This window comes from Triturus cristatus, chromosome 12 (genome assembly GCF_964204655.1).
Source record: "Triturus cristatus chromosome 12, aTriCri1.1, whole genome shotgun sequence".
In the NCBI taxonomy this organism is placed as follows: domain Eukaryota; kingdom Metazoa; phylum Chordata; class Amphibia; order Caudata; family Salamandridae; genus Triturus; species Triturus cristatus.
This window is the reverse complement of record NC_140595.1, coordinates 216,251,433-216,268,788: the sequence shown is the minus strand read 5'-3', so window position 1 is coordinate 216,268,788 and position 17,356 is coordinate 216,251,433. Positions and strand designations below refer to the sequence as shown.

Here is a 17,356-nt window from a genome sequence, read left to right as displayed (position 1 = left end):
TGTGCTGGCAAACCTGCTCCCATCACTGCTTTTAAACATCACTGCTGTGAATTGGAATCTGCTGAGATGTGCCTGGTCCATATGCGCAAACAGCAGTTGCCTGTCCTCAGGGCATATTCCCATGTAGCTCCTTAAAAGGTAGACTAGGGCATTGCTTGTGGTCAGTTAGGCACCACAGCATCTCCTTGGACCCTTTCACCATCTGGTCCTTTTTAGACCACCTCAAAGTCAACTCTGATGCCCGCTCTCTCAGATCTATGTTCCCAGTTTGTAAGCAGGTGTTTCCTGAGCATCTTCTGCTGGTGCCACCAGATCATTCTTCCAAAATGCCCCATAGAATGTGATGGTAAAGGCTGCTTTGAACAGAACAGCCTCAAACTCAGAGGCTGCGTCTCATTTAACTGCTGTCATTCCCAGCCTCAGCTTCTCAAAGCCCATCAGGAGATACTTGACTCTCTTCTCTCCTGCCAGGTGCTTTCAGCCTCTCATTAGTGTTTTTATGCCCTGCAATCCGGTGGGATTGTAACCTGTGTCATGTTTTGCAATTGATTTAGACTTCTCTAGTGTATGAGCTATCCTAAGGAGTGTCAGACTGCTGTAGTACAGCTTTGGATGACCTTAAATTCACCTATGACCAGGAACAGAAAAAGAAATACTGCAGTTATAGGGCCAGTTTTAAATGGGTGACAGTGTGTGCTGTATTATAGACAGGAGGGCAGGGGATTGGTAGGCCAGACCTAAGAGAATGGGTTCATCGTCAGTTCCACCTGAGGGGCTAGGGCTCTTAACTTGTCCATCCTTAAGTGAGAAAGCACATCAGCCTGTGAGTTGTCTACCCCAGGCACGTGTCTCGCCCTGGCCTCCAGGTTACATTCCAGCTGCAGCCAAATCATAAACCGCATCAACCTTGACACTAACATGCATTTTGCTGATCTGCAGTTGATAACCTACACTACTGCCCTGTTGTCTGACCAGATGATTAATATTAATGCTGCTGTTGCAGTGGAACCATATGTGCATTGCTACAACAATAGGGAACATCTCTAAGAAAGTAATGTTTCAATTCAGACTTTTTATCATCAACTGTGCTAGACATCTAATTGCACACCAGGCATCCCCCAGTATTGCTCCAAAGCCCTGGCTACCTGCTGCATCTGTTAAAAGTTTGATTTGCTTTGATGTCATCCAGTTCTCTATCCATATGTACCTTTTGTGAACTGTGACAGCCTCCTATCCAAAATTTTACCTATTGGTATCATCTTGTGGTGAAATTGAATTAGGCCATTAGAGTCTGCACTTCCCCTGGAGTCACCTTTTTGTCTGCCTGTCATTTCTCTGTTGCCCATTAGTGCTCCTGCCTTGTCTTGTGAGATCCTGGGAGTGCCACTGGTATTCCTAGGCATGAAGCTAGGATGTCAATCTAGATGTCGGTTCCATAGTTTTATCCTGGCCAAACAGTATCCCCAGGGAAGCTATCAGTTTGTTGAATGTCTCCAGTAGGCTGGCACATTGTTCAGATGCTGGGCTCACCCACGAACAGCAAATCATCTAGGTAGTGCAGTTTGCCCTCTTAGGGTTTCTGCAAGTGGACAGCCCATTCCAGGAAATTACAAAGGCACTCAAAGTATGCTTATGATCTTTGACAGCCTCTATGGCATCCATTTGTTGAAGTAGTTGTGGTCTTGTAATTGGAAATCTAACAAATGGAAGCTGTTGAGGTGAACGGACAACAACGGCCAAGGCAGACATTGAGTCAGCATTGCTATAGGTGCACCCTTCCCTTTCGACCTGACCAGTTCTATGGCATTGTCAATGAATGGCACAGAAACTCTGCATAGCTCCTGGCTGATTTCCTCTTTACCGACTCACTCTCTGTGAAGAATAGATGGTGGACGTAACAGTATTGGCCTCGGCCTTGCTTTGGTTGGTGCCCAAGAAAGGACAGTATGCAGATTTTCAGTGGGTGGGTGTTCGGAAGGACCTTGAATGTGCCACAACAAGTGCACCTTGTGTATTTCTTGATGCACAACCTCCTGATGCTTTGCTGCTGATTTTAGCTTCTTTGTATCCCTCAGGCTCTCCCTCAAATACTATTATAAAGCCGTTGGCAAATCCTTTCATCAGCAGCAGATTTGTTGTGATAAATTTTGAGAAATTCAATGAGTCTTACTGTGTCTATCAGTTTGTCAGTTGTGCACATGTTTGCTCAGTGTTGCCTATTGCATAGCTATCTCTTTTTGTATGTCTTTCTTTCCCCCTGCTTCTTTTCTCATGCTGCATTCCATAGCAGGATGCCACATACCATATGTGGCACAAGTATCTGAAGTTGCTGGCTGCAGGAGCATTCATATTGTTAGAACTTCCAGCGCTCTGCTGGAGTACCCGCTCCCGTTGTCGTGTTCTCTCCCACTCCCCTCCCCCAGTGTGTGGCCAAGCCTTGTTGTGGAATCTGGATTTGTCCTGCATTACCTTGAAGCCTGACTAATGGAAGGAATGTTCATTCTTCACTCTTTTGTCTCTGGCTGCCATCATATTATGAATGTAACCTGACATCTCTATTGTCCCTTTCGATGCTAGGTTATGACTACATCTTCAGTCTAAACGTCTTATCGTATTGTAGCCACGCCTCACCTGGGATAACCACTCTGCCATATCCTAGCCTTGTAAAACTATATGTCCGATCCACATTTCAGACCTTGTCTACAATAATGCATGCCATAATCCTAAATGCATCCAATCCATTGTCGATGTTCTTCTCCTTCCTAACTCTCTTCTTTCTTTTTTCTTCCTCTTTCTTATGTTATGTTATGTTATATTCCACTTGTTGCGCGCTCGGCTGCTCATCACTAGTCTTAAGGTCCTTGCCCTCTAATTGTATTTCCAAAAGTGAGTATTTACCTATGAATTCTTTCCCCAAAACGTGCTCTTTTACTGCCAAAAAGATGAGGTTCTCTGGGGCTGTTGATTTTGCCTCCATGGGCGGCTGTCCTGGGGAATGCCTTAAGTAAGAGCTAGCCTGGCCATTACCACTAGCACATTTGGCTTCGCTGCCAATTCCTTTGCAGCAGATTTTTTTAAATAAATGTTTACTTTGACTGTAAGATTCTCCTTTTCAATACTCGGTCCCTGGTGCCTCTACCCTCTTCCCGGTGCCACTTGTTGAGCCCCAATTTATAGGATCCGGGTGTAGCTTTTTCACTTTGCCGGCACTGATAGAATGCTTACTTGAGAGCTTTTGGTTGCATAGATAAAACAAGCGATGATTTTATAGTACATTCAAAGTTAAGTGAGACACTTGAACAAAGCTGCTCTTATGTCACTCCCTGAGCACAGTAGCAGATCCCTGCCTCGGAAGAGTTGAATTATAGGGCCAGATAAAAATGAGTTGCTTCACCTCCCATCTGGACTGAGATGATGCGAATGAAGGAAAAGACCGCACCTGTCAGCACTCCGGAATCCATAACAGATGAGCTTTGAGAGCTCTGGCGGTGTCAGTTCAAGGATAGGGCGCGTTCTACAAATAATTGAGGCGTAGGTGGGCCTCTCAACGTTGGGACCCGCACTCGAACCTGCGGTCCAAGCTGGAGGTGCTTTGTAAGAGCCCCTCAGGAGTCCCAGTTCCAAGAATCGCCTGAATCCCTAGATGTCGGTCTGTAAATGTCCATGAACGGGCGTGCTAATGCAGGGTGGGATGGGGGTGCACCGCGAGAGCTGTGGAGTGGTCTCAGCTCTCACGGAGCACCCCATCCCACCCTGCATTAGCTGAGGAGTTGTCTCAGCTAATGCTGGGTGGGATGGGGGTGCACCGTGAGAGCCGTGGAGTGGTCTCACCTAATGCAGGGTGGGATGGGGGTGCACCGTGAGAGCCGTGGAGTGGTCTCAGCTAATGCAGGGTGGGATGGGGGTGCACCGTGAGAGCCCTGGAGTGGTCTCAGCTAATGCAGGGTGGGATGGGGGTGCACCGTGAGAGCCGTGGAGTGGTCTCGGTAGAGGAGCATGCAGCATGGCACTCCAGTGTGCAGCCGGAATGGGATATCTGTGCGGTGCATTGTGGGAACCGAAACCCTCTTCCAAGCTGCGCATATTGCATCGGATGCGACACTGCTTTTAGTGTAATACTCGTACAATCAGTGCTTTAATGGGACGGCACTGCCCGGTACGGAGTACCGGCACTTTTTTATGTTGAGAGGGACCGGCACTTTTTTATGTTGAGAGGGAGAGTACCGACACTTCTCAAGGGCAGCGTAATTCTTTGTCGCAGAGTACCTGCTTGTTTCTGAGAAGTGCCGGTACTCTCCAATTTAGAGTAACTGCACTTCTATTTTTCCATTTCAAGCACTGCGTACAATTGCCCGCTGTGCGCCCTGTATTTTCTTTTGGGACTGGGTTTCTCATAGGCGCCTGCATAGCTTACTGCTGTTGTAAAGTCAAGCTCTTGAGTAATGTCAGATTGCGTATCACTGGAGGAGTTTATATGTAGTTTATCTTCAGAGTAGTTTAAAAAAATAAAAATATTTTTAGTCACTATCTGAAAGCATGTGCTGTAAAATCCTCGGTTTTGCTTTAATTTACCAGAATTCGTTTTTTAATGTAAGGCCATCAAGAGTGACGGGCATGTTCCCGTGGTGAAATCTGGACCATGAAGGTTGTTTTCTTCCAAAACCACTTTTGATTTCAGATGTGGCCCTGGCCATAAAGGCGTGGGCGCACGTGCAGCTCATCCTGCCGTGCAGTCTGCCGGTAGAGGGAGCGATTGGATCTACACCGTGCCTTTCACTGTTTGATTTTCTATTGGTAGACAAAGCTGGCGCTCACAGCAATCTATTCCTCCCGCATCAGCCGTATACAGGGCTTGGCGACAGCACTTTATCCCCTTCAGGCTGAGAAAGGAGGTTTGTCCATCGGGGTATCCAGGCTGGGGGTCGGGGAACCGCTGAATCTCCCCGCCACCTCCCTCTGCGGTCAGACCACCGCTCCAGGCACATTCCATTCCAGCGATCCGGAGCTTCCCCACGCCGTGTGTCACCGCCCTCAGGTGCCTCTCTGCCAGAGGTAACTGCTCGACTCAATGCCTCTCATTGTGCCACCTTGTTGTTTCTGCTGTGGCATTTCAGCTCCTCCCAAGTTCGGTTCATCTATGTGATGGTCGGAGAAAGGCACTGTTAACCCTTTGTGTATTGTGATATAACCTTTTGCTTCTTCTGATTGAGCCTTCTGTCATTTACAGATATTGCTAGACACAGAAAGGGTTAATTCGCCGACTCCTCAACACGGAAGCCATGCCTGTGAGCATCAAATACAGTGGGAGGAATGTTTGGAGCACGTCTCCTCACTTATCCACCATGCCAAGATGAATGCAGAGAGAGCTCCTCATGTCCACCCATTGCATGGACTTCACCAGCACGAAGAGGTTTCTTTTTCTGGTAGCTGGTTGGGAGTCAGACCATCTGTCCCTTCTTCAGCAGAGAGAATAAGGGCAAATAGCAGAAGAATCTGTCGTGTTTGCCTCTGAGAAGCACGGATTTCAACACAATTACAATGGGGCTTGAGCCGAACACCACGCTTGGATATGCCACCACTGCTACGACAGGCAGCAATTTGACTGATACCACTGGGTACAATCTGTACACCACAGTAGGGTATGACTTCACCAAGGGTACCTCTGCCACCCCCAGCCCTGTCGCAGTGCCGCTGCTGTATATCCTGATCCCCAGCCTGTTCCTCGGAGCCTGCTTTCTTCTCGGCATCCTTGGGAATGGGTTGGTCATCTACACCATCCTGTTCCAGATTGGACAGCGCTCCTTCACAGTGGTGCTCCTGCTGAACATGGCAGCCGCAGACTTCATCGCCCTCGTCACGCTGCCACTATGGATCCACTCGCTGTGTGACCAGTGGATCTACGGGCTGCTCTTCTGTAAGTTCTTGACCTACGTCATCTACCTCTCCATGTACGCAAGTGTGTTCTTCATCACGCTGGTCAGTGTCCACCGCTTCCTAGCTGTGCTGTTCCCGTTTGCCCTCCTCCGCTGGCAGAGGAGGACTATAATCCATGGGGTCATACTGGCGATATGGACGCTGGCGCTGGCATTTGCATCTCCTGTTTTTGTGTTCCGTTCAACAGTGGAGAGAAACGGCACAGTTCAGTGCTCAGGCCGGATCTACAGCTCGATGCAGCAGAAACTTGCAATCCTGCTGCTGGAGACCCTGGTGGGGTTTGTCCTCCCTTTCTGTGTGCTCTCCGTGTGCTATATCAGCATCCTGAGGAGGATCCAGCATCTGAGATCCCGAAAGAAGATCAAGACCGAGAAACTCATTGGGAGCGTGGTCATCTCCTTCTTCCTCTGCTGGTTTCCATACCACATCTTTAATCTGATGCAGGTCTCCTCGTTGCTGATGGAAACGTCCAACCCAGAGGCCGCTGCTGCTGTGGATAAAGTTGTCAAAGCAGGGAATAATATTCCTGGAACCTTTGCGTTTATCAGCAGCTGCCTCAATCCCATCCTATATGCCTTCGCTGCACAAAGTTTCCGCGGGGGACTAAAGGGAACCAACTTTGCAAAGCTTTTTGGCCAAATAACCGATGACATGTTGGAAAAGAAATCCACTAAACACTGCCGCATCTCTGATGGCTCTCAGTGACTGCGGTTCCCTTAGTCTACATGTGTTACTGGTTGTGGTTTTTTTTTGGGGGGGTGAAGTGTAGCTTGTCTTTTCTCTTTTGTTGATGTGTATGTCACTTTGTATCTGGTGTACAGGTTTTAATAATAAGAGGAGAGATGCAGCTTCAAGTTGGGTCCTGTTTTCAAGATAAGCCTTGGGAACGCGTCCATATCGTAGCCTACAAGTGGTGAACATTACTTTCACCAATATTTTAGGGTGTCCTTATTTAGTTAGAGGTTACAGAGCTAAATGGTAATCTATTAGAACAGTGTTTCTCAAACTGTGGGTCAGTAGTCAATTTTTGGTGGATCGGAAAGTCCAAGCAATAAATAATGATGCCTTCAAATTCTGTATTTATATTGTCACGTTTGCTGCTATGTCTTCTATCAAATTGCTGATTTTTAACATGGGGCTTGGTGTTTACTTTTCTTTCTGACTGCAAAGTGGGAGGAGGTTGCAAAGTGAATTAAGTGACAATCTTGCTGGAGTAAAGTGAGTGCAAAAGGAGAGGCTGTAGGATGTCATGTTTTTGTTACAAAGCAATATGTAAATACCTGTAAATGAACCATACGCTTTCAGCAGTTAAAGAAAAAATAAAGTACTTTTTTGTAATTGCTAAATGTCCTGGAAACAAAGATTTTAATAAATATTCACTAAGTAAAGTGTCTCGATTAGTTTTAATCCTAACATTTGCGCATCACTGACAACTGATTTCTACACAATATCATTTGTGTGCAATGTAGTCTTAGCAGTAAAAACTCTGTGCAAATTTAGGGGCCATTTGAATGGAAAATGTGCTATTTGTAAATTACAGTTCACTACTACTCAATGCTTTGTTACATTACAGAATCGCCTGCCTCATGTCCATTAAAGCTACGTGGGTCGCGAAAGTTGTTTGTAATAAAAATAGGGTAATGGTTCCAAAAGGTTTGGGAAGCACTGTATTAGAATGTTGTCCTCAGAATGTCCATCTGCCAATCGAATCAGACCTAAAAACGGTCCTCTCGTTTGCATCTATGGCTCCCAATAATGAACACTTACATTTTGTTGAGAGGTGAGGCTCTTAAAGTAGCCTAGGCTGTTGGGTGAAGGGTAATGTTGAGATCGGAGGGGAGGACAACTTAAAAAAGGTTTGGGAGAAGAGATGGTTACAAAGATATGCGGCACTATTATGCGAAAGGCACTAGGGCATAGCTGGCAGTGTGGCATGCCTGTTTGCAATTGGGGAGAGGATGCCACAGCGTCAAAATTAAAACCCCGGGGGGCATATTTACAAGCCCCTTGCGTCACTTTTGCGTCATTTTTAACATGGGAAAAGTGACGTAAAGGTTACGCAAGGGGCTTGTAAACAATCCCCCGGATGTTTCTGCCTTCTGTAAATCTGGCTTGCGGTAGGTGAGAGGTTACAGGGCTGTCAGGGACGCGTGCGGGTACTTCCCATCGGGGCTCGGGTGCCTACTGCACTGTGGGCCTCTGGCGCCTGTTATATCTGTGGCACCCACTGGTTACTTTTCACAGCCCCTTTCCTTCATGCTGCCTGGGTCGCAAATACAACGACGCTAAGTGGAAGCTTCATTTCATTCAGATGACAGGTCTTGGTGAGTTTAACTGGACAGTGGTGTAGAGTGTTCAGATGGGCACTGGGTGACTGCTCATTCCTGACAGGACTATTTACTGCCTGATCGTTTAAGCTACAGAACAATACGCCACTGGTGGGATTGATGACTGTGCTTTGATTGTTTTATTCCACAGCTTGTAAAATGTCACCTTTTGGGATGTCATGGAACTAAGTTGTTCTTGTGATGTATCAAGTCAAATGTGCCCTTCTTCAGGCTTGCAAAGCTGGAAGGGGTTTCTTGCATTCAGTTCGCCAAAATTCATATTATTCTATGCGTGTCTGCAACACAGCACTTAATAAACCTGACACACTTTTAAAGCCTGCCTACATACAGAAGTCTTAACTGTTTTTTGGGGGAGGGGCATGCGATATTCGTTTGGGATGCTAGGCATGTTTCTTCAGTGGTGTATAATTCTTATCTGGTATTTGGGGGATCCAGGCCACATTGATTTAGGATATTAGGCATATACTCAAGAGGGAGCATGATTCTTGATAGGTTTTTAGGGAGTGAGGCAGCATTGCAATATGTTTTGGCACTGTTTCTATAAGTGTGCACGAGTTGCAATTGTTTTTGGGGGAGCCACCCCACAAAGTTCAGGCATTTAAATACGTTTCTGTCGGTGGAATGGGGGTACTTGATAGGTTAAGTAGTGGTTTGTGTGGAACATTTAAGTTTCTAGTATTCGCCCATTAAGTGACTATTCTTGACAAACCGAATCCTCTGTAGAGTGCTCTTTTATTCTGGGACAGTCTGTGTTAGATCGCCATATGGGATTAGCCTCGAAGATGGTTTATAGTATTTGTGGGAAATTCATTGCAGTAATAATTGACCGAATTGGCAAAAACACAGAATCTATTCAGTGGAAATGCTTAATGTCAACAAAGTAAAAAAAAAAAATCTTTTTTTGACCAGTATCTATGGAAAATATGTGTTTTTAACTTAAAACATGATTCGTTTCTGTTGCTAGACCAACACATTAACGAAAGGTTTTGCTATACAGATAAGGTTATCATACTCAAATATTGCGAACGTAGGATCTAGATGTATTTGCTTATGGTGTAAATAAAGGAGCATAAACATTTTTTCATTCTCTCGATATTTTGATGGAAAAGCTACATTTTCAAGAATGCCACTGAGATTTCAACGGATTGGGAGTAAACGATACTTTATATGCCTTGACATTTTTTGTCTGTCTACACTTGCCAAAAGTTAGGATCAAAAGAGTTGATCTATTGCTGAATCTGCACGTTTATAAGGTTTTCAAAGATGCACTTCTCATTGGGAACCTGATATGTTGTCCATTTGCCAGAGTTTCCGACCTTGGATTTGGAGACCGATGTGTTGATGTTGCTCATGCACTTGACAAAAAAATGTCACACTAGTCTTATTCATCCCTTTGTGTCCTTGTGCCTCAAATTGGAAATGTGTGTAACATGTTGTCTGGCCCTGTCACAAATCCATGTTCCAACCTCCCCTCCCCATTTCACCCTGGACCCTGTAAACTGATTTCAACATGGCCCCCAATGCTTTCTAGTGCCCTACTCCTCCCTCAAACTACATATAAGCACCATGAAATATTGGCAGTCCTATAGAAGTCGTTTCCAGTCACCGGCGTCCTTTAAGGAAATTTATTTTGAGGACTTGAATGTGAAGCCCTTTGACTCTAACAATAGCGATATCTATTATGAAGTACCTAAGGTGTGAGTGTTTGCTCAAGTGGCGCACCACGCTGTCAGGCATGCGGAGAGGCAAGGGCGGCAGTGAATCGGTAAATGGGTTTGAAGTTGATCCAAGCCTGTGCAGATTGCCAGTGTGAGGAATTTAATGCTGAGGTAGTAAAATAACTCAACCACTTTCCTGATAATGAGCTTATCACTTTCCGGAAGGTTTATAATGAGGTCTTTGTAAATTCCATGGGGCAGATTTATATCGGACTTGCGCCAATTTTACGCCGCCGATGCGTCACTTTTGTGACGCGGCGGCGTAAACCCTGCGCCATGTTGCGCCCCATTTACATCGTGACGCATCTATGGAGATGCGTCACGGTGTAAAGCCCTGCGCCACATGAAACCTGCGTCAGGTTTCATGTGGGCGTTTCAACTCGGGGGGGGGGGGGGCGTTCCGTCGCAGGAACGCCCCTGAAAAGTGACTCAGTGAAATCTATAAGATTTCACTGAGTCACTTTCCCAACGCTGATGCGTCAAAACCCTGCGCCTGCTTGAAGCAGGCGTAAGGCTTGACGCACCATGTTAGGGATAGGAAAGGTTGGAACAGTGCTGGAGTGGCGTCGCGCATGCGACGCAACTTCAGCACTGCGCCAACCTTACGCCGGCAGATGCGTCACGTATCTGCTTGTCCTTGCGCCACGATGCGGTGGCGCACGGGCAAACTTGCGTGACGCATCTTCCCTGGCGCATCCATGCTGATTTGCAGGGATGCGCCAGGGAACATAAATCTGCCCCCATGTACTTTGGCATTCCCGAAAACCGAGTGTGAGATCAGAAGTGTTCAGACTCTTAAGCCCTGTGTTGCACAAATGTAGGCATTTTATAAGTAACAGTTGTTGACCATCTATGTTTAGAGCAATGTTTGATCATGGTTAAAGACGAGTCCTAAAGTAAGCCTATATTTGTTTACTTGGTAAAAGTAGTGGGGGATTTTAATCCAGACAAGTTCATTTTTCTCCACATCTTGATCATTATTGCTTCTTTCAAAGCAGATGATGATACATTCATTTTGTTTTTAATGGGCTTTGTTTCAAGCAGTGGTTAGACCTTGGACATTTTACCTCAGTGGTGAAGTGTCAACTTTGCAGGGAGACCAAGTCCTCTCACTTTGAAAACAAGCATTTGCAATGCAATAGGTCTCGCATTTATACGAGTTTGAGCTATTGGCATTGTAAATGACAATGCTTTTTATTTAAGTTTGGTTTTTGTAAAACATAAATAAAAGGCACTGTCATTTACAATGCTAATAGCTCAAACTCTCGCAAATGCGAGACCGATTGCATTGCAAATGCTTGTTGTTGAAGGTTCTGTTGTGCACAAAACCAATATGTAAAGGTGGCTTTGGGTCAGCATATTACTTGTGATTTGTTGACTTTATGTTTATCTGCCGCCTGATTACGCACACCGTACTCGTGTAGTGATGCAGGAACAAACATATGTCATCATGCTGGAGTCAAAGCCAGAATGGCCTCCACGTCATGACATATGCGTGTGCATTTTTGGTGTTGTATGTGTACATCATCATGCTTTGATCAGATTTGTTTTCTCTCATGCTATTTAGCATCTGCAACAAGTCTGTAACTCCGTTCAAAAGTGAGACCTATTGGCTTTGCCAGTGCTTTTTTTTCTTATTTTATGCCATTTTTAAGTAAGTTCAGTGTGCATTGGACAATGTTCAAATAGTATAGATTATTTTAGGTCACATTGGGGCATACTTTGGTTGTTTGGTTATTTTAGTTCTGGCCAGGTTAATGTACCAGGTTAGGTTATTGGCCGGGCCAATGGAATTGTGCGCAGGGGAGGACCAAATTATGTGGCAGGGTCGACTACATTATGCAGCAAGATAAGGCAAGTTATGTGACCTATTGAGGAACATTTTGTGATAGTATTGCTTCATATTTTTTTCATGTTAACACAATCTGGTCAAAGGTTTCACCTCAGTACTACCAGTTTAACACCAAAAAAAGAGTAATAGGAACATGACCAGTCAACCTTTGCATAGGGCCTTCCACTGCGTGGCAACATGGGTCGCTGCGTTTTCAGAAAACACATTTTTTGTATTAAAATCTGGAGATTATGCAGCAGATGATGGATTGTGTGGTTTATGCGGCAAATGTATTATTGTGCATACAACACTGCCGCCGCAGAATCACATAATTCCAGTGGTTCTGATTATTGGATATTTATTGAACTCACTATTTCCCAGCTTTTTGGCGCTATGGAAAATGTATCAATTTAGTAGCAGCTAGAATATCTGTTCTGCCGAACTTTCGGGTGAACGATGATTGTACGCATTATGTAATAACGCAATAATGTAACTCGTGATTATATAAAGCGCTACAATACCTTAGGGCCGAGTTCGCGCTAAATGAATCTAAAAACAAACAAGCATTGAAAATGCAATAGGTTTCGCCTTTGATTAAGTTAAAGTCATTTGCTTTGCTAATGGTATTATATAGCAAAGCAAATGGCTTTAACTTAATGGAAGGCAAGACCTATTGCATTTAAAATGCTTGTGCTGTGTTGCGGTTCAATTTTCCCCTCTGGAAATTTTATGAGGGGGTAAGTACAGTGGAACCCCATCCCTTTTTCTTGGGCCCTACTTGACAGATCAAGATCACCCCAAAAGTTTCCAGAAAGGAGCTGAGGTAGATTACTTTGTTTTGTCGAAAAAAAAACCTGCTTTTGGCATATTTGTTCGGTAAGACTTGGAAACTTAGATGGTACTAGGGGGCTTATTTGCAAGCCCCTCACACCACCGGTGCATCACTTTTAATGGGGAAAGGTGACTTACGGGTGGTGCAAGGGGCTTGTAAATAAGCCCCTGGGTGTCCTCATAAACTTGTGAAGGGTTTCTGGATTACATTGACGACATGAGCCCCATAAAAGGTTTTAAAAGGCCTGGCTGTCAGGAAGCATGAAGTCAATCCAGAGTGGATGATGGACCTATCCCAGAGTGCTGATCTGGATAGCATAAATGCAGCTGATGAGATGATCACCTGTAGTCAGCACTGAATAATTGCATTCTAAACTAGTCAGCCTATTTACCTTTGATAACAAAAGTAATTGTACAATAAACAATTTTTTTGTGCGTAAGTGGCAACGTTTATCAATTCTCGTCCACCAACTTATTCATGTTACCATAGCATATCGTGTTGTCTAGAACGGACGACATAGAATAGTAATTATGTGTTTCCCATAATGCATATCGTCTCTTGGACCGCTTGTAGACCAATACTGAACATTTTATTTGGTGCTCCACTGTAATGTGAGTGAAACTGTTTTGACATGAAAAGTGTTACCCGCTTCTTCTAGGATTTTTTACAGTGAGAAGGGGTTTCCTTACTTCAGACCTGAATTGAAAATATGTTTTATTTCATGTACGAGTTCAACAAATAGGGGTTTCAACTTCAACCAATCAGGAAATCGATATGAAAAATGCCCCTTTCCTGAAATGTGTGTGCTAGACAAGTAGTCCGTGTCCTGATATAAGCTGAACACCGATTGGTAACATTTCCAGTAGAGGGCAACAGAAGACAAGCATAGAGGTCGGACGGTTGCCTTGACAAGAATCGTAAGAGATAACATGGACGACTTCCATTGACGCCAAATATTTACGCTCACCGCTCAGAATGAACGCTACAGACCATCTTCATGAATCTCTTGTGTCAATATGCAAGGGAGCTAAGCGGCAGATCAGGTGCAATTCAGGAAATATCTTATCCATAGGAAAACTGTAGTGTAAAACATTAGTTCAGATATTCGCACCCAGAGCGAAAAGGCTAAACGCATAATGAACAAGAAATGAGTGAGGAAGAGTAACGGGCAGAGACAGAAGGTGAAAGAATACAAATATATAGAAAGCAGAATGAGGAGCGAAAGGGAAACGAAGAGAGAACAAGAAGGGCTGGGCGAGAAGGGAGGGGGGAATGCCAGCAACAGAGGAGCCCGTGAAAGTGATCGTGATTACGATCGCTACGGAGGAAAGACACATGGCGCTGCGCGCGTGCACGTTCACGTGCACTGTAGCTTTAGGCCACGGCAGCACTTTGAAAAGCCCAGATATAAAATGTCTCTTCGAGCCTTTGGCTCACGAGACCTAATGAGCTACATTGTGTATGGTCAGAAGGCCTCCCAAAAATAATTTTATTGAGCCTTCGGGCCGGGGATCCTCATATCGCACATTTTATCTGCACCCCAAAAATTAGGAACCGTCAGCAATGTAATGTTCTCTATAGTCTCTGCCGTTCCCCTGCTTGAACTGGATATGTGGAATGCGTAGACGAGAGAGAGAGAGACAGCTGTGGAACAGGGCACTCGGTGTGCATTTCCCGCCCCTTTCTCCTGCAGCTCAGTGTCACCTCACTTGGCTGTAATTGTTGAACAATCACAGCATGATCTGTGAGACAAAGGTGTAGTAGTACGGTTTTTAAAAAAACGTAGTCTCCTGGGAGGCCTTTGCGGTTTTATTAGGACATTCTGCCTTCATGGGGCTGAATAATCAAAACGTTTTGGAGGCCAATGTTGAGGGCTATACCAGCACTGAAAAGCCAACTGTCGTGTTACAGGCCGTCGCCTTCACCTTGGGCTTTTTAGCACATGGTTGTCACTTACAGTGACCTTTATGTCACATATATTATCCAGTGGCAGTGGCTACATGGTAGTTGTAGTTAGAATCACATTTCCCTAGAAAATAGATTGTTTTGGTTTTCTAATGAATTGGTGCTGTTTAATGGATCTTCATGAAACTTTCCCCATAAAAGTCTCATCCACCTCAGCTTCTTCCTGGAAAGTTTCAGGGTGATCTGTTAAGAGAAGGCTGAGAAAAATAGGAGGGGGAGTGCAAAGCAAGTTTTTACCATGCCATTTTTCATAGGAAAATTAAACAGTGGTACTGCAAAGACAGCTGAACAGAATTAAACCAAATTTGGCGAAAAACTAGATCTTGATTTTGTGTAAACCCATTCAGTATAAATTCTTGTCTGTTGATTCAAATGTATTTATTGTTAATTTGATTTAAATTGTACTATGCTCTTTAAGATATGTTTTGTGATTTCTAGAGAAATGGTTTAACAAGGAGTCCCTTTTGTCCCATAAAGGCGCATAATATAAAGTGCTTCGTGCTGAAATGACCCAATTGACAATTTTAAAATGCTAAGTTAAATCCAAACCGTCACAAATCAAGAAACATAACTTTTAGTAGGCATATGGTTTTTAAACGTCATTATAACACTTTATTAAAGTGCTAAGCTAGACAATGATAATCGAGAATCCAATAGCTCATCCCCCATAAAAAAGATTAGCACTTTTTGAGAAATTAAGTCTCAAAATTAATGTTTATTTGATGCCGTGGATCCACCAGCTCAAGTGTGCTTTGTGATTGGCTGCCCGCAACCTGAAGGAAAAGTTCCAGCTGCCATCCTATAACTTGGGGACTCGGTCCCTGTAGGAAGCTGGCTCTGTATATGCTACTGCCACTAGGTGGTAGTACAGTGCACACAGTCCGGTGGTTCCCCACAAATGTGCAGGGCTCAATGTAAAACCCAAAGTGCTCTATAAGTGGAAGTGTGGCCTAGCAGCCTTAGGCCTAACACAGAGGAGTGTAAGACATTTATTACAAAACCGTAAGCAATATTAATAGACACATGACTCAAAAAGGAGATCCAGAACAATTTTAGAAAAATTATACTTTGTATTTTATTTTAAGGCCGCAACATTCTTGCTAAAGTAAGTATGTTTCAATTAAAGATACTTTTCATGCTCAAAAGTTGACAGTGCAATATTTGAACAGATCAAGATTATCCTGTGGAGGAAATCATTTGAGGGATGTACAAGAGAGTATACAACTTACAGTTCCAGTCTTCGGGTGGTCAGACCAACACTGAGTGTAGGGTCAGTCACGAGTGACAGAGGGACCCGTAAGGTGCGGATTTCAGTATCTTCACAAAGGCAGTCGATACCGGCAATGATATTTTTACCCTTGCGGTCGTCAGGGGCAATGAGCAGAATACGTTTCTAGGTCGTTTCTAGGTAGTCTTCTCTGCAGGGTTGTCTTCTTGCTTCTTAGGTCCTTGCAGATCCGAGGACCAGGTCTAGGGGAGCCACCTAAATACCAAATTTAGGAGGTGTTATAGGGGAGTAGTAGGTAGGGCCAGTGGGCACCTTACCTGGGGTTACTACACCCTCTAGTATGCCTCCCTCCGGTGGGAGGAGGCATAGACCTAGCCCTGATTCGAAGGGTCCCCCCATCCTCAAGATGGCGGGGACTGAAAGTTGTGCTTCACCACGCTTCCCCCCACCTTAGGGGTGGGGTTGGCGGAGGTGGGTACACCCCTTATCTTTTTTAAATGTTCCTGCCAGTTTTCCCACCCAAGGTGGGGTGTAAACCAGGGGCTGCCATGTGCTGCTAGCAGCAGAGTGTGGGGGTCGCATTACAAAGTCGGCAGGCCTTTGAAGTGCCCCTCTTTGAGCACTGGCCCATCCTTGGGCAGGGGGTGTGACACCTCTGCCCAGGATATGCATTTACTGGCACTTACAATGTTAGGAAATGGGCCCAATATTGTAGGGGCACATCTGCTCATGCAGATATGCCCTAAACTGGAGTATAGTGCACCCTGCCGTAAAGGTTGTGAGGCCTCTCATAGAGGGGTGACTTAACTGTACTGTCAGGCAGTGTTAGCTGGCATGGCACCCAGGTGGAGGGCCTTGTTGACTTTGTCGTTTTCTCCTTCCCAGGGGCATGCAGGCTGCAAGGGCTGATGCATGGTCCCAGTGAAGGATGTCCCAAGGGAACCTCTTGGGCTTCTTGGCCCTAGGTACCCAGGGTACCATTTAATAGGGGCTTACATGCGGCAGAAATACCGATTGGGGGTTTGTTTTAGGGAAGGAACACTGGCACATGGGACCTGGTTGGCAGAGACCCTGTGCACTACGTTTAAAACAACATCAAAACCAGGCAAAAAGTGGGGGGCTAATCATGCAAAAGAGGCTCTTTCTCACAGTCCCCGATTCCTGCAACATAAAATAAAAAAAGATAAGAGTTTAAGTGTTTATCCTTAACACCAGGGCCCTGTGGGGGGGGGGGGGGGGGTGGTCACAAAAGAACCACCCCAGGAAAATTTAAAACAAAGCTCCAGCGCAGCCTCCTGGAGAATCGCTTTAGATCCACATATCTATATCTAAAAAAGGGGTTGGGTGCAGGGCCTGGCCGCAGGCCAGCCCCTAGGCCCAACCAAATGCTACACATGGCCAAAGGCCAGCACGGCAGGGGTTGTGCTTCAGTGGGTGCTTGGAGGAAGGGTATTGCAACAGCGCACGCCTTATGGCCATCCTCATGCCACAAAGGGTCAT

At 45.2% G+C, this 17,356-nt stretch overlaps 1 protein-coding gene and 1 long non-coding RNA gene across 3 annotated transcripts in view; both read left to right on the top strand.

Moving 5' to 3' along the window:
- LOC146773113 (uncharacterized) overlaps positions 1-17,356 on the top strand; it is a 315,939-nt gene that overhangs the window by 159,778 nt on the left and 138,805 nt on the right. The gene's annotated exons all lie outside the window — the stretch shown is intronic.
- On the top strand, positions 4,888-7,313 carry LOC146773114 (leukotriene B4 receptor 1-like). Its single transcript, XM_085639889.1, has 2 exons — positions 4,888-5,052; positions 5,228-7,313. The coding sequence occupies exon 2, from the start codon at positions 5,539-5,541 to the stop codon at positions 6,637-6,639; it is 1,101 nt and encodes a 366-aa protein (XP_085496015.1). The 5' UTR covers positions 4,888-5,052; positions 5,228-5,538; the 3' UTR covers positions 6,640-7,313.